Below are 21,261 nucleotides of genomic sequence, written 5' to 3' on the forward strand. Positions count from 1 at the left end.
GGATAGTAAACCAATGGTTGCTGTTTGTTGTCATCTCTCATTGTTGCATTCTTGTTTACCTTTAAATAGCACTATCTTAAATCAGGCAATTAGTTTTTCTCTTTTGGATCGTTTTACTCTTTATTATCTGTGACGCTTACCATATGGTATGGGTTTTGCACGTTGGTCTGTATTTATTTACTTCCGTTTCCTTTGTTAGATAATGTGTCTTATTTGCCATATCTCCTTTTACTTTTGTATTGACAAATAGTCAAAAGTATAATAATATTTATAGGATATAGATGGTAGTTCTTCATTTAAAATGTATTCTTTTTTTTTTTGTCATTATTCATTATCATAAAAAAGACATTGTTTTTTTGTCATTCAAAATAATGACCAACATGTCAGACACCAAAATTCAATGTTTCTATCAAGAATGTGGAACAACAATGCACACGATATATGAATGACACGAGAATCTGGACAAAACTTACATGACACCAGAATCATATCTTACTATCAAGAGTATGGACTGTTTTTTTTTCAATTGTCAATTATGTCAAATAAATGTTATATTTTGAAAGTATGCTCAAATGCAAGTGCAGCAATATATTTTAAAATATAAAAATCTTTAAACAATGTCTGTCAAGTTACGATGAAAACATTAAAATTATTTAAACAATTTGAATCAAGTTCCAATGAAAATATTGGATCATCTCTTCTCAATTTTCAGGTGAATTCCATTAAGTGGTCTGGTGATAAAACCTTTTTCAAGAGGCATTGGTATCTGTAAAAAATAAAAATAAATAGAGCATTGCAATTGTTTTCTACATGAGAACATGTCTGTATTAAGTCAGGAATATGACAGTTGTTATCTATTCGTTTGGCATGTTTGAGCTTTTGATTTTGTCATTTGATTAGGGACTTTTCGATTTCAATTTTCCTCGTAGATATGTATTTTTGTGATTTTACTTTTTCCTTTGATTAGCTGGTTTTTTATTCATTTTTTTTGTCCATGGCTTTTCAGATTATTCTTGACTTACGAGTTTAAATATCCATGTGGTATATTTCGCGAAATTACGACCAGACATCAACTAAGTGCACTGTATTCAGCTAAACAAAAAAAAACATAACAACATGTTCAATGGAGTTAAATAATGGTGTCAAGGACAATTTCAAACAAACTCTTAACATTAAAAATGTCCAATCTGTAATCAAATGATATAATGCATGTAACTTATGATACATTTTTCTCATCTTTTGTTTTTATCGTAGATTGTTCTATTACTGAATCCAACTAAAGGAAAATGCATTTTTAAATTCAATTCCACTGAGGCTTAATGGAGGCTTGTTTCAGTAAACCATTACCAATTTTAAGTCATTGGTCAGGTAAACAGTGAGAAATAGACAAAGGAATGATAATACAAAATTATTTTCGACGCCTTATAATGTCTTTTTATCATATCTAAATAGCCTAAAATTGACGTCACAAGCGTGGCAATTCTCAGAATTGAGCTTGTCACTGAACAAAAATCAGTTATACTGTTGATAAACTTGTAACAGTATGTAGAGAATTTTCAAAGAGAAAAGTGACTGTAAAATCAAGATGAAATAACTTTTATAAACATAACAAATGGATCAAAAACGGTTTTAGTCCCAAGTAAGCAATGTCAACGTTAACGATATCTACAAGTTACTATGTACAAATCACTGATGAAGTATTCACTCTCTTTAACCGACCTTTTGATTTGACCTTTAAACTGTTTTGATTCAAACGCCCCTAACGAGTCTTGTTTAGACGCAAAATTCGTCTGGCGTACCACATGTATAACCTTATATCCTCAACCGACCTTAACATTTGGCATGTTAACTCATTCCCAGAAGCGACACATGTACAATACCGTGGGTGTTGAATGCGAAGCATAATAAGATGATAACTCATTCGTTTACTGAGGGAGGTAGGTATTGAAAATGAATAACATAGCCTTGTGAAAACTGGAATTTATTAACTTTGGTCAATACAGAATGAAAATGAATATTCTGCAATCCAAATCGCAGGAATCAAATGTGTATAAAAGGGAAAATAAAAAAAAATAGCATGAATGCGTAGCAACAGATGAAAATAAAATGTTCAGTCCTGAAAAAGATTATCATGCACCGCCCCTCTCTTACCCCCCCCCCCCCCACATCCAGGATATTAAATATTCGTCTCCTGGATAGTTGTAATAGAAGAATTTTACCACATCTCCTAATGTTTATATTAATGTTTCCACCTACCTCTGTTTTGGAACCGACTACAAACTTAAAATTCTGCACGGTTGAAATGAGAGCATACTTGGTTTCGATCAAAGCAAGTCTCATACCGATACAAACACGTGGTCCCAAGCCAAAAGGAAGGTAACTGTACATAGGTCTCGTAGCCTTATTCTCATCTGTAAACCTAGACGAATTTGAATGCATATACATAAAAATGATATAAATGCCTAAGGATAAATTATTCAGAATAAAAGAGTTGTTGCAAGCGTTTGTATGCATATAAAGTGTGGCACTCTCGCTCCAAGAGGCATCGGATTTAACGTCCCCATTCTAACCACACGTTGCAAACGGACTACACACTTTGGCAAGTGTTTTACGGCCATGTGAAAAAATCCAAAGTAATCATATTTATATTCATTAGTTATTCTTGAGGGATATCTTATTATAGACTAATCTTACTTATTAATATAAAAACTTGAATTAGTCAAAACCAATAACCAATATCTGTTCATTGGAAATAGATTTAACATATTTTCAGGTATTCGCTGAATCTCACAAACGACCAGAACATTAAAAGTTATACTTGCTTTCAAAATGTACAGATTAAAGCACAAGAAAATAAACCAAGAGGCAGATACAACCTATGTACATCTGATAAAGTTTCTTTTTAGATTCCTTCAATAGCCAAGGATGAGTTTCCAATTAAACAAGCCTACATCATCTACATGATTATTGAAATCTAAAAACTGCTTTAAATATCTGCAAAAAGTGTAATGTGAAAAAGATTCCCTGCAAGTTTTGTTGGAATCTTTTCAAGATTTTTATAAGTGACTGAATTCAGAATCAGTTTTTCACAATGAATTACTGAAAATATTTTTTATATTCTTTAGATGAAGCTGAACTGCTTTTTTTAAGATTGGATTTGTAAATTGTTTTTCTTTGTCTCCAGTTGAGACATAACTGCTAGTCCATACTACTACAAATATATGTTACTGCTTGAATAATTTCGAGAATGCGATTTTTTTGCGATGTTTCTATCTTTTCGTAAAATTGCTACGGGATGGGCGAATAAATAAAAATTCGCCTTTTAGAATTTATTAAGCATGATTGATTGGTATGCAGCATTTTCTGAAATTGCAATACTTTATCTTGCATTGCTGTAGACTGTTCATCAATTACAAAAACAAAACTACGCGAAAATTAACGAATTTACAATGTTCCAAGTACCAATTCAAATATGATCTTAACAGTAATTCGACTTTGAACCCCGGTATACTACTGTTGCCTTTATTTACATTCATAAACTTGTGGGAAAAAAATTACGGATTAAGTCATCTATCAAATTCACTAAATGATAGAAACTTCTATTTCATAACATGTCTATATGTGAGCGTGTAAAATTTAAAGAGATTTTATGATTTCTAGTTTTTTACCTTTCTGGATCAAATTTCTCTGGTTCAGGCCAGTATTTGGGATTTCTGTGCAATGCAGATATTGGTATAGTTACATCAGTGTCTTTAGGTATAAACATTCCATTCACCGTGATATCACTTTTGGCGCGTCTGTTAATCCTGCGTTAAAATGGTACTTATTTACATATTTTATATATTTTATCTATTGCAAGTATTTATCACTGTTAAACGCATCACTGACCACTAAGGTTGAGAAATGACTGACCTATGGTGGACTAGAAATCTGATCAAATATTCTCTACTGTGTAAACCCCAAACACACCTGCAAATGAGTTTTATATTACTGGATAATGTTTTGTATTATATTGCAGTGATTTGATTTAGGGAGCTATCATTTTATTTTTATTGGGGCGGGGGTGAAGCTAGGATAAAATTGGGGGGAAAATGGAGGACAAAGAAATGGAGGACTGAATATTCATGCTAGCCTCCCCCATAAAAATTAAATGGTAATCCCCTTTATACAATTAAACCATTTAGGTCTGCATTGACCGATCAGTGACGCTCAATTTTAAAAAAAAGCAAGCAAAAAAAGCCAAATAAAGTACAATTTATAACAGTTTTTTTGGCATAATATACTTTTCCCTTTTCCCGTCAATCTTGATTCCTGTGTATATGAATTCAATATTAAACATTTGTGTCTTTTGTGGACGAAACGCGCTTTTGGCGAAAATACAAATTTTAAATCCTGGTACCTATGATGAGTTTATTTATTGCAAACAATGAGCCGAAACTGTCATTTCAACTCTAATAATGCATAATAAAGGTGTCGTGTCTTAATAATTTATAATGTGAGGTGCCAAAGTGAAAAAACCCAAAGAGAATGACGCTAACGTCATAAAGGCTTCAATCAGTAGACATCGATCACATAACACATGAAAATCCGGTACATCAATGCAGAACTAAATTGTTTAATTGTATAAAGGGGATTACCATTTCATTTTTATGGGGGAGGCTAGCATGAAAACTCAGTCCTCCATTTCTTTGTCCTGCCTGTAACACATTTTGGTTACAAAATATATTGATCGTTGGTTGTGGCCAAGGTTTTCCTATTTACTATTTAATAATGAAGATGAATTTCAAGGACATATTTTTGCAAAAGTGAACCTTGTGCTTTGTTAAATTATTTCAAGTTAAAAGGTTGTCAATAAACGAAAATACCACGTTGTAAAACAAGGTTTTGACTTTGTAAAATTATTACAAGTTAAAAGGTTGTCAATAAACGAAAATACCACGTTATAAACTAGTTTAATTTTTGACAGCAAATCTATCAATTTGTGCACTCGAGTAAATGTTTTCTTCATGAAATTAGTCTGTCAAGTATAAATATGTTTTCTTTAATGCGTCAGAACTCGAACTGATAATGTGTGAAATTTACCAATTTTAACTTTTTTATTTATATAAGGAGGTGCCAATTCATTTAAAGATTTGAATACCAGAACAATTTTGTGCTACCGAACTGGTTTTTTCCCGAATATTAAGAACGCTCAAACCTATACATTTGAATCATTAAATTTGTTTTCAAAAACATGTATGTTTTTTGTTAAGCCTCGGAAAATCATATAACCTTATGTTACGTGAAAGCGCAATTTTTTGAAGAATATACGAACTTATCTTGAGTTTGTTATAATACAAGAAGAAGGTTTATTTAAAAGTTATCCAATTTGACCAGGTTGTGTAAAGTCATATCTAAATAAATTGAAACAAGACAAAAATTGAAAATGAAAATGAGGAGTATGTCAAAGAGACAACAACCCGACCAAAGAGCAGACAACAACCGACTTAAATTCCCTCTTAAATGAGGAAAAATAACATATCTTGAGCTCAGTTTGTAATAAGACTATGAAAGGTATATACATGTACGTTGATCATATTCTTCTCAGCACGCACATTTGAAGTATTAATATACCTTGGTACAGCTGCATAAAGACGAAGAACCTCTGCTAGGAACATCTCTAGATACTTCATGTTGGGAAGCGAATCATAGGTAGGAGGACTCTGTAAAAAATAAAGAGTTGGACAATAAAAAAAGGACATTTTTAACTCAAAAGTGGAAAAATTGACAACGCCATAGGGGGAAACGAAAACGTCGAATAGACAAATAAGTCCACAAACTGCTATATAGAAAACTGTAAATTGGGCAACATGAACGCCCTCTATCCTCGTATCCCCCTAAAAAACGGATATGTTTTCAATGCTCTGGAAGGGAATGTTGATCCTGATCCACATGTGTCATATATAAGGATACAAATGTATCTTCGTCGATTGTTTTGTTTTTCCTAATATTCTTCGAAAATTAGTGTCAGAAAAGAATAGAATGGAAATAGATAATGTTTAATATAGAGAATAACATCTTTGAAAAACTCAAACGAGAGTAAAAAAAGAAAGTTGTTAAAAAATGTCGTACAGCATTTGAAACTCCACGAAAAAAGCATTTGCGACTGTTAAGAAATTTCTTATTCACGAACATTCCTTTAGTACCCTATACGCAGATACTTTTAAACAGCAGAAATTCAATATTCAATTGGTAATACCGAAGACGGAGTTCTTGTACATATTCCGATAGATAAAAAATAAAAACATTTGTTATTGCTTACATTTTGTAGTTGACTAAAATTGCAGTAGATTTTTCAAGAAAGCAATTTCTTTGTTATCATAGTTTCTGGAATCAGCTGAATTGTTAACTGATACTCTACATTTTCTTTCGTGAATAAATGCTTGTATTTCGTACCATGGTGTGTGACTAGTTATTACTGTTCAATTATACAAAATTTTCATTATACAAGAATGTTTGATTTTTCTTGTGCTGAATGCCATTTTCAACACAATTGCTATTTTCGCTACTTAGTTCTATTTTATAGAGGAAGACAGAGTGCCCAGATAGAGCCCCGACATTCAGTAGGAAAACTGACAATTCTTGTTAACTATGATAAGAGTCCAAAAGGAATGCACCTGCCATGTGCGGGGTTCGAATTCACGACATAAGTGTTTTTCGGCTAGTGATGCAGTACTTAAACTACGAGGTCCCATGGGAATGAATTCGTCATACCTTTCCTAGTTCGTTGTCAATTTCAGTAAACAATCTTTCTTGCATATCGGGATGTAAGGCCAAAACATAGGCGGCAAACGAAAGAGTGGTCTTTGTTGTATCAAAGCCAGCTCCAAAAAATACCATGGAATTCGTCAATATTTCATTTTCGTTCATTCCTTAAAAAATAGAAATCAATCTGTATAAGAAATTTCATTCGTAGATACATGTTCAATACTTTTTTCTCTGATTTTTCGAGAAGTCATTTATCTGTAATACATAGATAATTTACATGTGTCCTTCCAGAACACCTAATATAATCCACGGTTTTTGTAGGGTTCGTGTTAATCAATCTTTAGTTTAAAGTTGTTATTTTTTGTAAACTTTTATTTTCCTTTTTGTCTTATTTATATTTTTGCCATGACGTTGTCTGTTTATTTTCAACTAATGACTTTGAATGTCATTTTAGTATCATTCGCCTATCCCTGTTAGTTTTACTTGTATATATATAGATATGTGTGTGTTCAACTCAGTTATTTTATTGTTGTTGTTACTTTTGTTTATGTCACAAGTATAATGTTACTTATATGACAAATAAAGATTATTATTATTATTAATTCAAACATTTTTATTTTTTTTTTTAGATAAAACAAAACACCAAATCTATCTGAATTGATATCACGTGAAATCAGTAATATAAGAATTCTAATTTGAACCTTCTGTGATTGGTCAATGAATTCATTAATAGAATATGCATTTAAGCTGCATTATATACAATACGTCATCATATAGATCTGACATAGTTATCTTCAGTCTCAACAAAATGAAACCCGCGAAATGAATTGATTCCTGTTTCATGACCCTTTTTATTTATAAAAGCAAGGGTCTTAATCGTTTCGACAACTAGCCGTTTAGAAAATATTCAATAATAAGGAAATATTTTATTTTCTAGGAACACAATTGTCGTCCCCTATTGCTAGTTTAGCTTACATACACATATTTTGTTTGAAACGTTACCTTTGTTATACATGAAGACATCTGATAGACGTATCTACACTTATATGCAAATTTGTCCGCCATTACGTAAAATCACACAGGTTCCCGTAAACTTTGACATCATAGTTTAAAATATTTGACGTCACAATCTAAAAATGATTGTTGCTTGACGTCAAAAGGTGATTCGGAGTAGATCTAAGGTCATTCGGAGGCAAGATTCAGCTAAATACCAAAAGTGTAAATACGTTTATTACAAACAAGATAATTTATATAACTTTTTCTGTTGCACTGTTTGAAATATTGCTGTCCTGAATCTTTTCAACATCTACTATTTGCTATGAGTTTGCTTATTGTTGAAGTCGTACGGTGACCCGAAGGTATGTACATCCTCGACCTTTAATCCCATAAACAATCTTCTTATTTTAGTATGTAGGTGTACATACACTCGAAAGCACTTTAAAGAACATAAGGCTATATTACTGCATACCTCTATTTTTGTATTCAGAAAAGTCAAGTCCTCCCAACTCATCAATCCTCCCATTTTCTTTTTCTTTGGTTTTATCTTTATGAGAGTTCAACATCAATTGAATAAAATCTCTGAAATGACTCTAAAACGAGAAAGAGTATTGCTTTTGGGGCACACGACTCATATGGAAAACAATAAATCATTTGAAAAGAAGATGCAGATAAATTAGAAAATTTGTCTGATCTATTTTTATTTATTAAGTTCATGTAATTGCAAAGCATACTTAAATATTACCATTAAAATATGAAGGAAGTTGTTTATATAATTCTAAGCCATTTAGCATATCGAATACAAATAACAACAAAAGTTCGTGCAAAAGTAAAGCATCATAACAGAAGCATCAAAATCGAAGCAAACTGTTTGATTTCACTCATTACCACTATGATTTCAGAACAAAGTGTATTACTGGACGTGGTCTTACTATTTGTGTCGTAAGAGAGCAATCATCAGATAGCCATTTTAATTTCTAAGCTTAATCACAATTGATGCCTGAATTAGTTATGTTTTCAATATGAGGTATAAATAACATGTAAGTCATATACTGTTCATTTGTATGGTTGTTTGAATGTTTAAGTCAGTTTTGTTGTATGTCTGTGATGAACATGTATGTTTATACCGTTTTGGCTGCTGGATCCCAATTTTGTCATATTAACATATTATATATGTGCGGTTTATTCACATATTGCACAATGTATATATATCGGACCAATAAACAAGCGTTATACACGTGTGATGTTTAACTAGCTATAAAACCAGGTTAAGTCCACTGTTCTTCGAAAAATGTCTGGACTAAGTCCGGAATATGACAGAGTTTTCCATTCGTTCCGTTGGTTGATATATTCTAACGTTTGATTTTTTTCAGATTTATAGATTTCTTTACTCCTTTTGAATCTTCTTTGGAGTTCGGTATTTTTGTTAATATTGTTTTAATTATATTTCAATTCAATCCAAATATTTATTGCCATAAAACTACATATTTATAGTATGTGACACAACATAACAAAATGAAAATAAAAAATAATTATAAAAATGTATAAGATGATCCAGATAATGCAAGATAGTTCACAATATATAAGAAAAGCAATAAGGCTACACTTAAAATACGTTGGTTTGCCCAAACCCTTAGGCCTACTAAAGGTAGAGCCAGTGGGTAGGTATCTAGGCATTTTCTTTTTTTCGAAAAAGAACAATTGAAGAGTCAGATGTTTTAACTCTTCATGCCTTTCTTCTGAATGAAAAAAAACCCCCACTTTTTCACATCAAGACATTAAATATGTTGAGTAGGCAACTATTTTCTCGAAAGGTAGGGTTAGGGAAAACAAATTTATTTTTTTGAATGGGCTAACCTACAGAGCACTATTTGTAACTTCGAACCAAACTCTGAAAACGTTGTACATAACGTCCTCTATGATAAGCTACATGTACGTTGACTTTAATGTGCGAAGCAATCTCACCACTGTTTCAGAGATTAAATTATAATTACATTGGAGTTTGACTTTCTTTCTGCTACTAACTGCTGTACTATATTTCTGAAAAAATCCTCCGAACCCTCTCCGAACACTGGAGCCTTGAACAAAGTTCCCATCAGATTTTTCAAGAATGGAAAAATCACTAAAAAATTGTATTATACATCATAATTGTGTTAAAGAATAATAAATCAAGTTATTCTATATTTCCATTGTAAATTGTGCTAAGAAAACAAAAAGAAAACGGCGAATTACAGTTTATCATATAACACGTATTTCAAAGTAAAAGAAACTTAAAACCATATGTTTATAATCATTTATTGCAAAATTTCAGTGAAAAGTTAATAAGGCCGTACGTTGACCTATAGTTGTTAATTTTAGTGTCATTTGGTCTCTCGTGGAGAGTTGTCTCACTGGCAATCATACCACATCTTTTTTTTTTTTTTTTAAAACACCATTATAAAGAAATATCACTTACTAACTATTACAAAATATGGCTTTACAACGCTGTCCGTGAGTGTTTTCTTTGTATTGGTAACGAACTCGTTGTCTGGTTCTTTTTGCGAGTTCACCTGAAGACCAAATGCAGTGCTTGCAATAACATCCAATGTAAAACCACCAAAGACCCTGAAATATATAAATGTGTACATCTGACACATGAACAACACATTTGTTGAGAAGATACAAATACAATGTGTATATCTGACACATGACCAACACATTTACAAAAAATAGTAATGTACATGTACATGTGTATGTATTTTTGACACATGAACAAAACATTATTTGAAGAAAAAAAATAGAATACAATGTGAATATCTAACACATGAACACCATGTGACCAACATATTTTTGAAAACAAATATAAAATGTGTGTATCTGATATACTACAATTGAACATGCGGTTTTAATCTAATAAAAGAATGTCCATGAGTTCGGTTTTAAGTTTTTGAGTGTTTCTTTATTGCTCGCTATATGGAGCATTTTCATGTTAAATGTTGCATTTCTAGGTTGTAGCAAATGTGTTGACAGCTTTGTTAACATATTAGTATATTGATGAGGAGGCGACACCCATTTTAAATTGTGCGACTTGTCATTTTAAATTAAGGATATAATCTTTAATAAGTAGGTCTCGCTATAAATGGTAATTTTTAATTTACACTTAAAAAAGTTTGCTAGATCTGTTAATGGTAACCAATAGAGAAGAAACACAAACCCAAAAGAAATGGATTTTTTTTATGACATTCAAAATATTCACACACAAACCCAAAACAAATGGATATTTTCATGACATTCAAAATATTCACAAAGAAAGCAAAAATAAAATAATTTGAAATATCATTGGTATTTTATATGATAATAGCTATTTATTAACACCACTTGGTGTTCAGTATTTTTGATTTTGATTTTACTTTTTGCACTTCCTGAATAATCTGTCATTTACAGTTCTAAACAGTTCTACCCTAGATCTGGGCTAGAGTACAACTGTCCAAATCAACTAGGATAATTCAGTCCAAGTTGGTTCAACATTTGTTTTCGGGTAGAACAGTTCTAAAAATGTAAATAAGAGCAGCTTTTCACGCCATATTTTAGATTAAAAGTATTAATTGAAAAATTATTAACATTCGTATTTGGCATGTTTGTTATTCGTTTGTTGTTTATTAGTACAAACCACGTGGTCAGTTTTTCTTCTTTGAATTGTACATTTGGTCATTCTCACTGTTTAGGGCTTTACATTAAACTATATTTATTTATATCGTCCTGTTATTTTTGATATCATTTTAAATTACAATCATACCACATTTCCTTATAATTGATCTATGGATTTCATATCAATAACATCAGTTATAAACCATACTCACTCTGTCATTTCAACAGTATCATTTTGTTCTAATTTACCATTGATATTATTTACGAGATCATCACAGCATCGCAGTATCATCGGAAGCATCTGGTGAATACAGAACAAAAGAATATTAACCGAATGATGGGATAGTATAAGAATCATAAATAGGCCCCGTGTTATTCGTATCATTGTTGTCCGACATCATGACGTCAGCAATAAGAGTCAATTTGCCAACTTCTGTTTCAAATTATGTAGGCGTCCATTGCTTTGCATTTGGGTATTAAAATAGCAAATGAGGTAATAAATCTATACTATAACAGAACGTTTTATACCGCACGCGTGATCCAATTAAATGGCATGATGTTTGAAGTTAGACAAGCTTTTTTGTAAAGGTAATACTTGTACAATCGTTTAGGTTATTGAAGGTTCTAGCACTACAACATATAAATCCCCTTTTATCTGTTGCATCTGTTTCGTGACCAATTTCATCATAACATTTTACAGTATTGCGAATAATTCCTATAAGAATTACATTATAATTTTCCATTTACTGTAGAAGATTTAGGGTAAAATAGATTAAAAAAAAAATGAAATAAAACTTAGCGTTAAACAGACATTAACTCCAAAGATCAGACTTGGAGATATCCACATCATGTTAACTCTGGTGGATACATGTCTCATTGGCAATCATACCACATCTGCTCATTTTTAATATATGAAATTAACAGTCATGGCAATCATATCAGATCTGCTCATTTTAATATATGAAATGACACATACATTCTTTAATTTTCCAGATGTAAATGTAGGTGTCATAGTACTTCTAATGAACTTCCAGTGGTCATCTTCTGCAGCTGTTATCATACTGTCCAACAAATCATCTGTCTTTAGAATCAGCTGCAACATAAAATGCTCTATAAACAACACAAAGTTAACAATTTATCACCCTAAAGACGTTTGTTTTCCCTTTTGAATGATTTTAACTAGTCATTTTTGGGGGCCGTTATAGCTTACAGTTCGGTGAGAGCCAATGCTCTGTGTTGAAGACCATACTTGACCTATCATGGTTTTGCTTTTTCAAATTGTGATTTGGATGAATAGTTGTCTCATTGGCACTCATACCACATCTTCTTATATCTATTAACATTGATTGGGGCGTTGAGCTTTTCTTAAAAGCATTTACTTTTTAATTTGTTAATGGTTTCTCCGAATCGTACATTTCATGCCCTATTCTTTTACTGTTTATTAATATAACGACTCGCATTTGTATCCAACCAAAGCATTTCTTAGACTAAATATAATTTGCAACTCACCACACGATTGGTGAATGTTTGATATTCTTTGATAAATATTTCTTTAATTAGATCTGTATCTGTAACTAATAGTACAGGAATAGTTCCGTTATATACTCTGCAAAATAGAGTCAAATGTACATGCACTGTAATACAAAATGAATATGAGTACATACACCTGATCAGTATCTGCGTCGGAGAGAAATCGACATTATGCAAATGGACGGTCACTATCCGGGTGCGCGATTTTCACGTCGTGCAGAAGATCCATTGGTGGTCTTAGGTTGTTTTTTGCTCTTTGTTGTTGTCTCTGTAATAACACAGTCCCCATTTTAATTCATAATTGTATGCACATGTGTACGACTGCGATTGATTTTGAAACATTTAATTACGAAATAAAAGACGAATTGTGGTCTGTTATGTGGGGTTGCATATCAATTGAATTTTAAACAGTAACATACTTTGCATTGAGATTTTTCAACCCGAAAAATAGTTAACAGATGTATAAATATTGAGTTGAATAAGTTCGAATTCTATCATTATATTATTCATTTACGCCAAGGTGGTGTTAAATTAAATTGGATACCCTGCATATGTTCACGCTTTTCAATTAGATACACCCGTTCTGGATAACGACCTCAGAGATGTATATAATATACTTGCAAGATTTAAGTACTCACACTATATGAAAGTATGATCAAAATGTTTTATTTTATTTTCATCAACATGTACGACGTTTAATATAAACAGAACTCTATATGTAAATTCGCACAAATCGTTTATGCAAGCTAGTCATGTGTACATATAATCTGGGAACAGTATACCTAACAATATAGATGTTCCTGATTTAATGCTAAGCATAATTCTATACTAATGTGTAAATAGCTTAACAGCTCTTTAAATCACAGCTTTTGCTTAACACTATGTAATACGTGTTTTAAAATATTATCAAATTTTAAACGTACCCAACTACACTGCCATACTTTGGAACAAGGTCTTGGTCAGTTTTGGATACTCCCTAAATATCAATAATACAGATTTATTTTTTTGAAATTTAGCTTTGATCAAAACCATTATTAAGTATTTCATAGAATTGAATGTAAAATGATAATGCTGATTGTTCGAAGAAATAAGATGTTTCAATGCAATAAATATGACACCATTGTACTTTTTTGGTTCTTTTGTCCTTTTTTATCTATAAAGTGAAGAACTGCTAAAAAACAAAATTTATACAATCATTGTAGTAGAAATTGTAAAATATTACTTGTTCGTTGTGTGAAAAAGAAACCTTTCATGACATGATGTATATAACCAACGTGAAGAATACGCACGTGTTCGTGCTAATGAAGCTACCATTTGATTTTTATGGGGGGGGGGGGGGGGGGGGGAAGGGGGCTGGGGGTAGGATGAAATTTGAAAAAAGGCAGGACATGATTTTGAGTTTAAAAAAGAAGGCAGGATGAGTAACTAGGTAAAAATAAAAAGGCAGGATGACAATTGTTGTAAAAAAGTCAGGATAAGCTAAGAAAAAAAAAGGCAGGACCGAATAGACTGAAAAATAAAAAGGCAGGACAGATATTGCAACTAAAAAAAGGCAGGACACAAGTTTTCATCCTAGACCCCCCCCCCCCCCCCCCCCCTAAAAATCAAATGGTAGCTCCCTAAGCCTGTCCCTATTCGTTATTCAAATTACAAGAAAACTAATTGTAGTCAAGTACATGTAGTACCTATTGCATGTACTACATGTACCTTACCTTTACTGCCAAGTCTTTAATGCTGCCAAGGATAGGGAATGGTATTGGTCCTGGAACTCCTAGCCTTCTCCATAAAGTATGCTTCCATAATGTGTATCTGATGGAAAACACATTGCATTTCATTTTTTTTTAGTGATTAAGATTATATAACTCAATATTGACTGATGTACCTCAATTTTCGACATTTTTACCTATTATGTCTGTTTTATTTGCTAAAAAAATGTAAACGAAATTTTAAGCGTCTGTCATTAAAGTGAGAGAGTTGGCTAGCTATTAAACCTGGTTTAATCCACCATTTTATGGAAATACCTGTACCAAGTGGGGAATGTGACAGTTCAAGTGTTTTTCAATAGTTATAGGTGTGTGAGCTTTTGATTTTGCCATTTGTTTAGGGTCTTTTCGTTGAATATTTTCATTGGTGTACTGTATTTTTTTGGTATTACTTTTGACATTTATCTCAATTGCCGGTGGAAAATTTGATACATTCTACTTAGGTTCAAAGGACATGTGGAAAAAAAACCCAAGCAAAACATTATTGTGATGTAGTAACGAATTTTGAAATTCTATAAAAACAAAGTTATATTATTCGATTCATTTCGACATGTCAAACAAGAACTTAAATGGTTTCTGGGTTAGACCATGTTCAAGATATTTAAACATTCTCAATAGCTGTGGATGGGAACGACCCATGGGAACTTATATTATCTATCATTCAAATCGCCCTTACATGACAAACAGGAAAACGTAATGCTGGGGTGTCGTCATATCAACTTTTTTTCAAAATATTTGAACATTCTGATAAAGAAGAGAGTGTGGATGACCCAGGGGGGTTAACCTTGTATATTATTCAATTTATATAGGTATGAAAAGATTGGTATGACAAGATTGTACATACATATTATTTAGTGTCGGAGGTCTTACTAATTTGCATAGTTCATGTATTTGAACATTCTCAAAATGACAGGGAGAGGAGATAATCTGTTGTGGCTCACCCTATGATATTGTAAAAATAATTCTCAATACTAGGGCTGTATTGACCCCTTTGTGCTCATCCTATATTCTAGATCTTATTGATCTAATTTGTCTTGTCATGTTTAACATTTACAATCATTTAACTTTACATACCTTAACTGTTTTAAGTAATTAAAAAAAAATATGTTCAAGGGTTAAATCTAAAGGTGACCATTGACCTTGACATTTAAGACTGATCACGTCGTGTCATGATCATAACTGAAGGCCCCATGTCTACAATGTATTTACATTTCATAAATTATGGGCAACAAATACAAATTCCTTATATTATTCTATTATAGTTTAGAACCCCTTTTTGATCCTCCCAAATCAAGAAGCTGAATTAGTAGAAGAAGAATTAGAAGAATTTAAATTTCCTTTTAGGAGCCTTTATAAATAAAATTTGAAACGGAAATGCTAATTTTAAATTGTTTGATCTGACATTTTATATTTCAACCTTTGTCCTACAATTTATTTAGATACAGAGTAAACAACAAGTCAAACTATGTCTTATAAAGCAGATATCAATTTAAAATCTAAATAATCTTAAAATACGGCAAAAAATATCGATTGTTTGAAAACGACGGAATACATGTACAGTTGTAATTACGTAACAATGAATTATCCGAACGATAGAAATGTACAGAACTTATTGAATATGTTATATTGACCTAAAAATGGTTTAATAATTTCTGTTTGTGTTTTGTCTAATAAACATTTATTCCAGACTTCATTTCTAAAAAAAATAATATTGATTTTTATTTTATTCGGCATAACTGGGAAAATGAACTTGTGAAAGACAGGCTGAAAAGGAAAAGTCTGCATAATAAAATAAATAAAACTTAGGTCAACAAAAAAGTAGTCAAAAAATATACGCGGAACTAGCAACAGGTCTTAACGGATATTCCGCCCGAAATGCCGCATATCCCCACCCCAAAATAGAATGATCGTATAAAGATAGTAACATTAGACTGACTGGTGTCAGCAAACACGGCAGTTATACCCGTTGTGCTAAAGCCTGTACTAACAATAGTCTCGATCACCCAGCCGCTTTTTTTCAAAGTAGAGCGTCTGGATGACAAGTAATATAAAAATGGTAATTTACGACATTCGGAATAGTATCGGCCTTTTTAGCTTGTTTTTAAAGATAATGTCCAAGACGAATAACCAAGAAATTGGTTATTGACTTCGGAAGAAAACATATTACGATAATACTATTGAAAAGCCCGAGTGTCCCGATTGTTGTTTAAAGCTATTTATATATTTTTTTTGTGACGACATACAAGTTGTGGCAAACACCAGACAGCATGGCTTCCATGACCGCAAAGTAAAATAAGTGAACATCGAACCTTGGTTAGATGATATAACAACACAAACTGTTACATAAATGTTAATGCAACCTGAAACATCGAGTAAATGTAGTTATATTCTTTCATGCATGTCCGTGCTACGCAAGCAAGTTAATAATTATACAATAAATAACAATTTTTATATTGACTGGGACCACTCGAACAGTCGTGTGTACGCTATAAATACATTTGGGATTGATTTGTAGTATCTTTAACTTTAAAAATACTTGATAAAAAAGTGCTATGACGCCAAAATATGAACATCATCCAAGATAAGTTTGTTGTATCGATCTGTAGTGTATAAGGGAGTTAAAACTTTGCCTCTTGATATGTGTAAAAAAAAAGAGGGGAGAGGAAAGATGCGCAATGTTGTACACATTTAAAGGAGAGAACACAATCCAAAACCATAAGCAGAAGAAAAACAAAGTATATCTAGAAGATGCCATTTTGTACATACACCAAACGGTCAAAATGATTTATGCTCGATTTGTTTTTTAACAAATGCATTTAGCTTATACAAACATATAAGAAGTGGGACACGTTGTTATGAAAAGTAATCAAACATACTGTAAGTGTTGGTAAACAAAGTCTGGAATGGTCAACTTAAAATAGAAAAATCCTTTTTTGCACTTTAAAAGGCATTTTTTACACTTAAAAAAGTTCATAAAAGAACAAACATGTTGCCAATGAATATATACTAATTGGTTATCTAAGCTTTGAAATAAAACTATGGCATGAGAAAAACAATGAAAATTCGATTTTATGCAAAACAATAGACAGTAAAACAATAGATCCAGCATCAATATAAGGAGGTGTCAATGAGGCAGCACCGATGAACCCAATGACAAACATTACCAAAAGTAGACATCAACATGATTAGGAGGTCATACTGTAGACAAAAACAATCATTGAGAATAAAACTACCAAAAGGTTGACATCAAACAAATAAGAAGATGCGGTATGAATAACAATTAGACAATTATCCACCCCAAGTTCAAATGAGGTGGATGTATGCAATTGTAGGCAACTGAATGGCCTTCAACAATGATAAAAATTCATGCATCATGATTTTGATAGAGAATATAAACAGGGAATCTGTCAAAGAGACATCACACGACAAAAGAGCAGGAAACACCACAATGCCACAAATAGGACGGGTCATCATCCTGTAGCAAGATTCAGCTTGCACCTAGACATTTTATAATGTATATTTCTATATGATGTTTTTTTCCCAAACATTTTGTTTTTCATATATGCTATGCTGGTGACCAAAAATTAATATGATCTTAACATTTACTTTCTTTTGTAGACAAACCAATGATGATTTCTGGACACAGATGTTATGTGTAAAATGTGAAAAATTAAAACAAAATATAATATTCGATATTTTCATTGTATCATAAACAGCTTCAATTTTATATCAAAAAGATTCAAAGATTTGTATTTCATTACTGAAGCAGCAATCATTATAAATAATTCACAGTATCAAAAATGTTGGGTAAACATTATTTTGACAGCAACCACAAAGCGAAAAAAGGTACACAGACATATATTTAGTAATTAAAACAAAAATCAAGAAACACATTGTTGTCAGATATGTTAGAGAATTAAGATTTGTGTTAACAAATTAATTAAAAAATCATCTAAACAATTTATCAGATTTCACGTTTGAACTGTATCTCATTTACATGTCTGGCCCTTCTCATTCAACTATATGGTATAGAGTTCTTCTAAATATTGAAGGCCGAGCAGTGATTATATTTGCGATTATCAATGTCATTTAAACTCTGCTGGATTGTTGCCTCATCATCAATCATACCAATCTCCTTATTTTATATAACGAATCACATGTACACGAAAAGTTATTGTTCTTGTGAAGCTGCCTTTAACACACGATGGATATTATAATAGTTTGTAGCAGAAGAATACACTTTTCAGTTATTTTTTTTTCTCAAAAGTTAGCATGCAGTATGGTATAAATACCATTCCATCTTTTATACCATGTGATTGATTAAAACTTGCATGCATTCACAGAGAATTGGGTTTCATGAATGGCTGGTTAACTTTCTTCATAGACACGGAGACTGACAAAGTGGTATTGTGTGAAGGTTGGTCCCTTTTTTCCAATCAATTTTTAACCAATAGATTATTGTTGAAACATTCAGACTATTCTGACGTTTTCAATTTTAAGATCAGTTAAATTGGGAAATAAAAAATGAGTTGGCTCATAGTGTAATCTCACTGATCTGCCAGTGATAAGTTGTTAAGGAGGTTTTTCTACATTGAAATCTTAGTATTTGTATGAGTTGTTTTTCTTTCAATAAACGTTACTTGATGTGTGCTTTTCGAGTAAGGTAAGTGCGTCAGATATCTAAAAAAAATATAAAAAAGGAAAGCATAAATTATAACAAGAATTTACAGAAATAAGAATAATGAGACAAAACTAAGAAAAATGGATAAAAAATAAAGAATACAGACTAACGTGGATACAATAAACCGACTGTTGGTTGCTGTACGTCAAGTGGCAAATATTTCATACATGTTCAGAACGATGTGATACAATATAAAGAATAGAGAATAAATATAGTAGTGTGCTATAATATGAAAATAGAGAAAATTTGTATTTTATAGTATGACGATAAGAAAATATTAAACGTGGGTTGTAAAATATAAAAAAAAAATAGATTGATTTTGTGTTGCTTGGTTATTATCTTGTGGTAAATAATGACAACGTTCAAGACAAAAAAAAATATAAAGATCCTTGATTATAGTCCGTTCAGGATACATGTCGGAGAAATTATAACTCGCCAGAAAATCAGGGTAAATTGTATTGCTTTATGTACAACGGTCCACCTACGGATCCCTCTCTTAGCGCGCAGAGCGTGGTATCCTCTATACACGAACAGTGGCGGATCCAGAACTTGTTATAAGGAGGGGAGGGCACTATACAGTCATGCTACAGTGTTTCCCTATATAATCAACCCGCAAATTTTCCCACGAAAAAAAATTCTTTCCGAGTTTAAATTTTGTTTTTACATGTATACAAAATTCAGGAAAAAAGATCACTGCTAAATGCAGTTTTCGATCGTTCTTTTAAAATTGCCCATCTGCAAGTTGGGCAACATAGGGTCAGCTACAATAAAATCAGTTTTAATAATCACGTATACACGTAACGTTACACTGTTTACTCAGTTGTTAATTTTTTTTGAATACTGTAAAATGGGGATAAAGGATGTGCTATTTATAGATAATTATGTTCTATATTTAATTATTTGTTACGTCCCCTATAAATATCTGACCAGTCCAGTTAATCACCCCAGACGCTATATTTAAATATGCGTCTGGGTAATCGAGACTAGTACTAACAAGGGAAAAGAAAACAAAGGCGATGATTTTATTTTAAGGCATATGAGGGGATAGATTAATTTTCAATTTTAATAGGCAATTATTAATGATTCATATCATTTGTACAACATAAACCTCATTTCCCATTGACAGACGTCTTGGACATACATGAAATGTTTGCCACTGGACGGTAAGCAACTAATCAGTCAATTCAAATACCAGTCGAGATTCCCGTACTGTCGGTTCGAGATTTTACATACTAAGCATTTGTATTTAGAATTACTGTTTAATTGTTATACATGTAATCTTTGTGATAACTAAATAATTCAAACAATACAAAGATCTTATGGATTAAATATAAAATTAACAATTAAAAGACTAACTTATTTGCATAAAAATTATGAAGAAAAACTTACAAATATAGCGTAAGAATGAACAGTAGAATCGTGAATATCCACGAAGGTATATCTACCAGACCCAAAACATCCATGTCTACAACGTTATAAATAAATCAATATTCGTCACAATTGACAAGTATATTTAATACCTGGTGAAATAAGTATGTTGACTGAGAGAAAAAAGGTTGAAATATAGGTCGCTCAAATATACGTGTGTCCTAGATCGCAACTTTATTTATTGATTTCATCATCCGTAACTTTACATGTCTAGAAAAGTTTTAAAATGAGGCCTTGAAATCTACCCGGATTTGGTACATTGCCAAATATTGATTTAGTTAGCGTACTGGAAATTAAACTTTAATTTTCACTAAAGTTTAATATTACAAATAGTGATGAAGTGTGGCCTGTAGTACATGTAAAAACGATGACAAAGTTCAAGTGCGGATCCGGCAATGTTTAAAGGGGGAGGTTATAACCATATGCTTCCATATATATACAAAAGTATTAGTTGTGAAACACGAAGGACGGATGAACGCGTTCAACCCA

General features: G+C 31.9%; 1 protein-coding gene across 1 annotated transcript; it reads right to left on the minus strand.

Annotated features, from left to right (window-relative positions):
* Positions 1 to 573: 573 nt before the first annotated feature.
* On the minus strand, positions 574 to 20,901 carry LOC139502283 (cytochrome P450 3A24-like). The gene is made up of 14 exons (XM_071291711.1): positions 20,734 to 20,901; positions 14,613 to 14,709; positions 13,824 to 13,876; positions 12,880 to 12,976; positions 12,347 to 12,463; positions 11,583 to 11,671; positions 10,199 to 10,347; positions 9,738 to 9,865; positions 8,216 to 8,336; positions 6,754 to 6,911; positions 5,614 to 5,702; positions 3,669 to 3,806; positions 2,257 to 2,419; positions 574 to 766 (listed from the first exon to the last, which is right to left on the minus strand). The coding sequence occupies exons 1-14, from the start codon at positions 20,805 to 20,807 to the stop codon at positions 692 to 694; spliced, it is 1,548 nt and encodes a 515-aa protein (XP_071147812.1). The 5' UTR covers positions 20,808 to 20,901; the 3' UTR covers positions 574 to 691.
* Between the last annotated feature and the right edge of the window lie 360 nt (positions 20,902 to 21,261).

Source organism: Mytilus edulis, chromosome 13 (genome assembly GCF_963676685.1).
Source record: "Mytilus edulis chromosome 13, xbMytEdul2.2, whole genome shotgun sequence".
Lineage (NCBI taxonomy): Eukaryota > Metazoa > Mollusca > Bivalvia > Mytilida > Mytilidae > Mytilus > Mytilus edulis.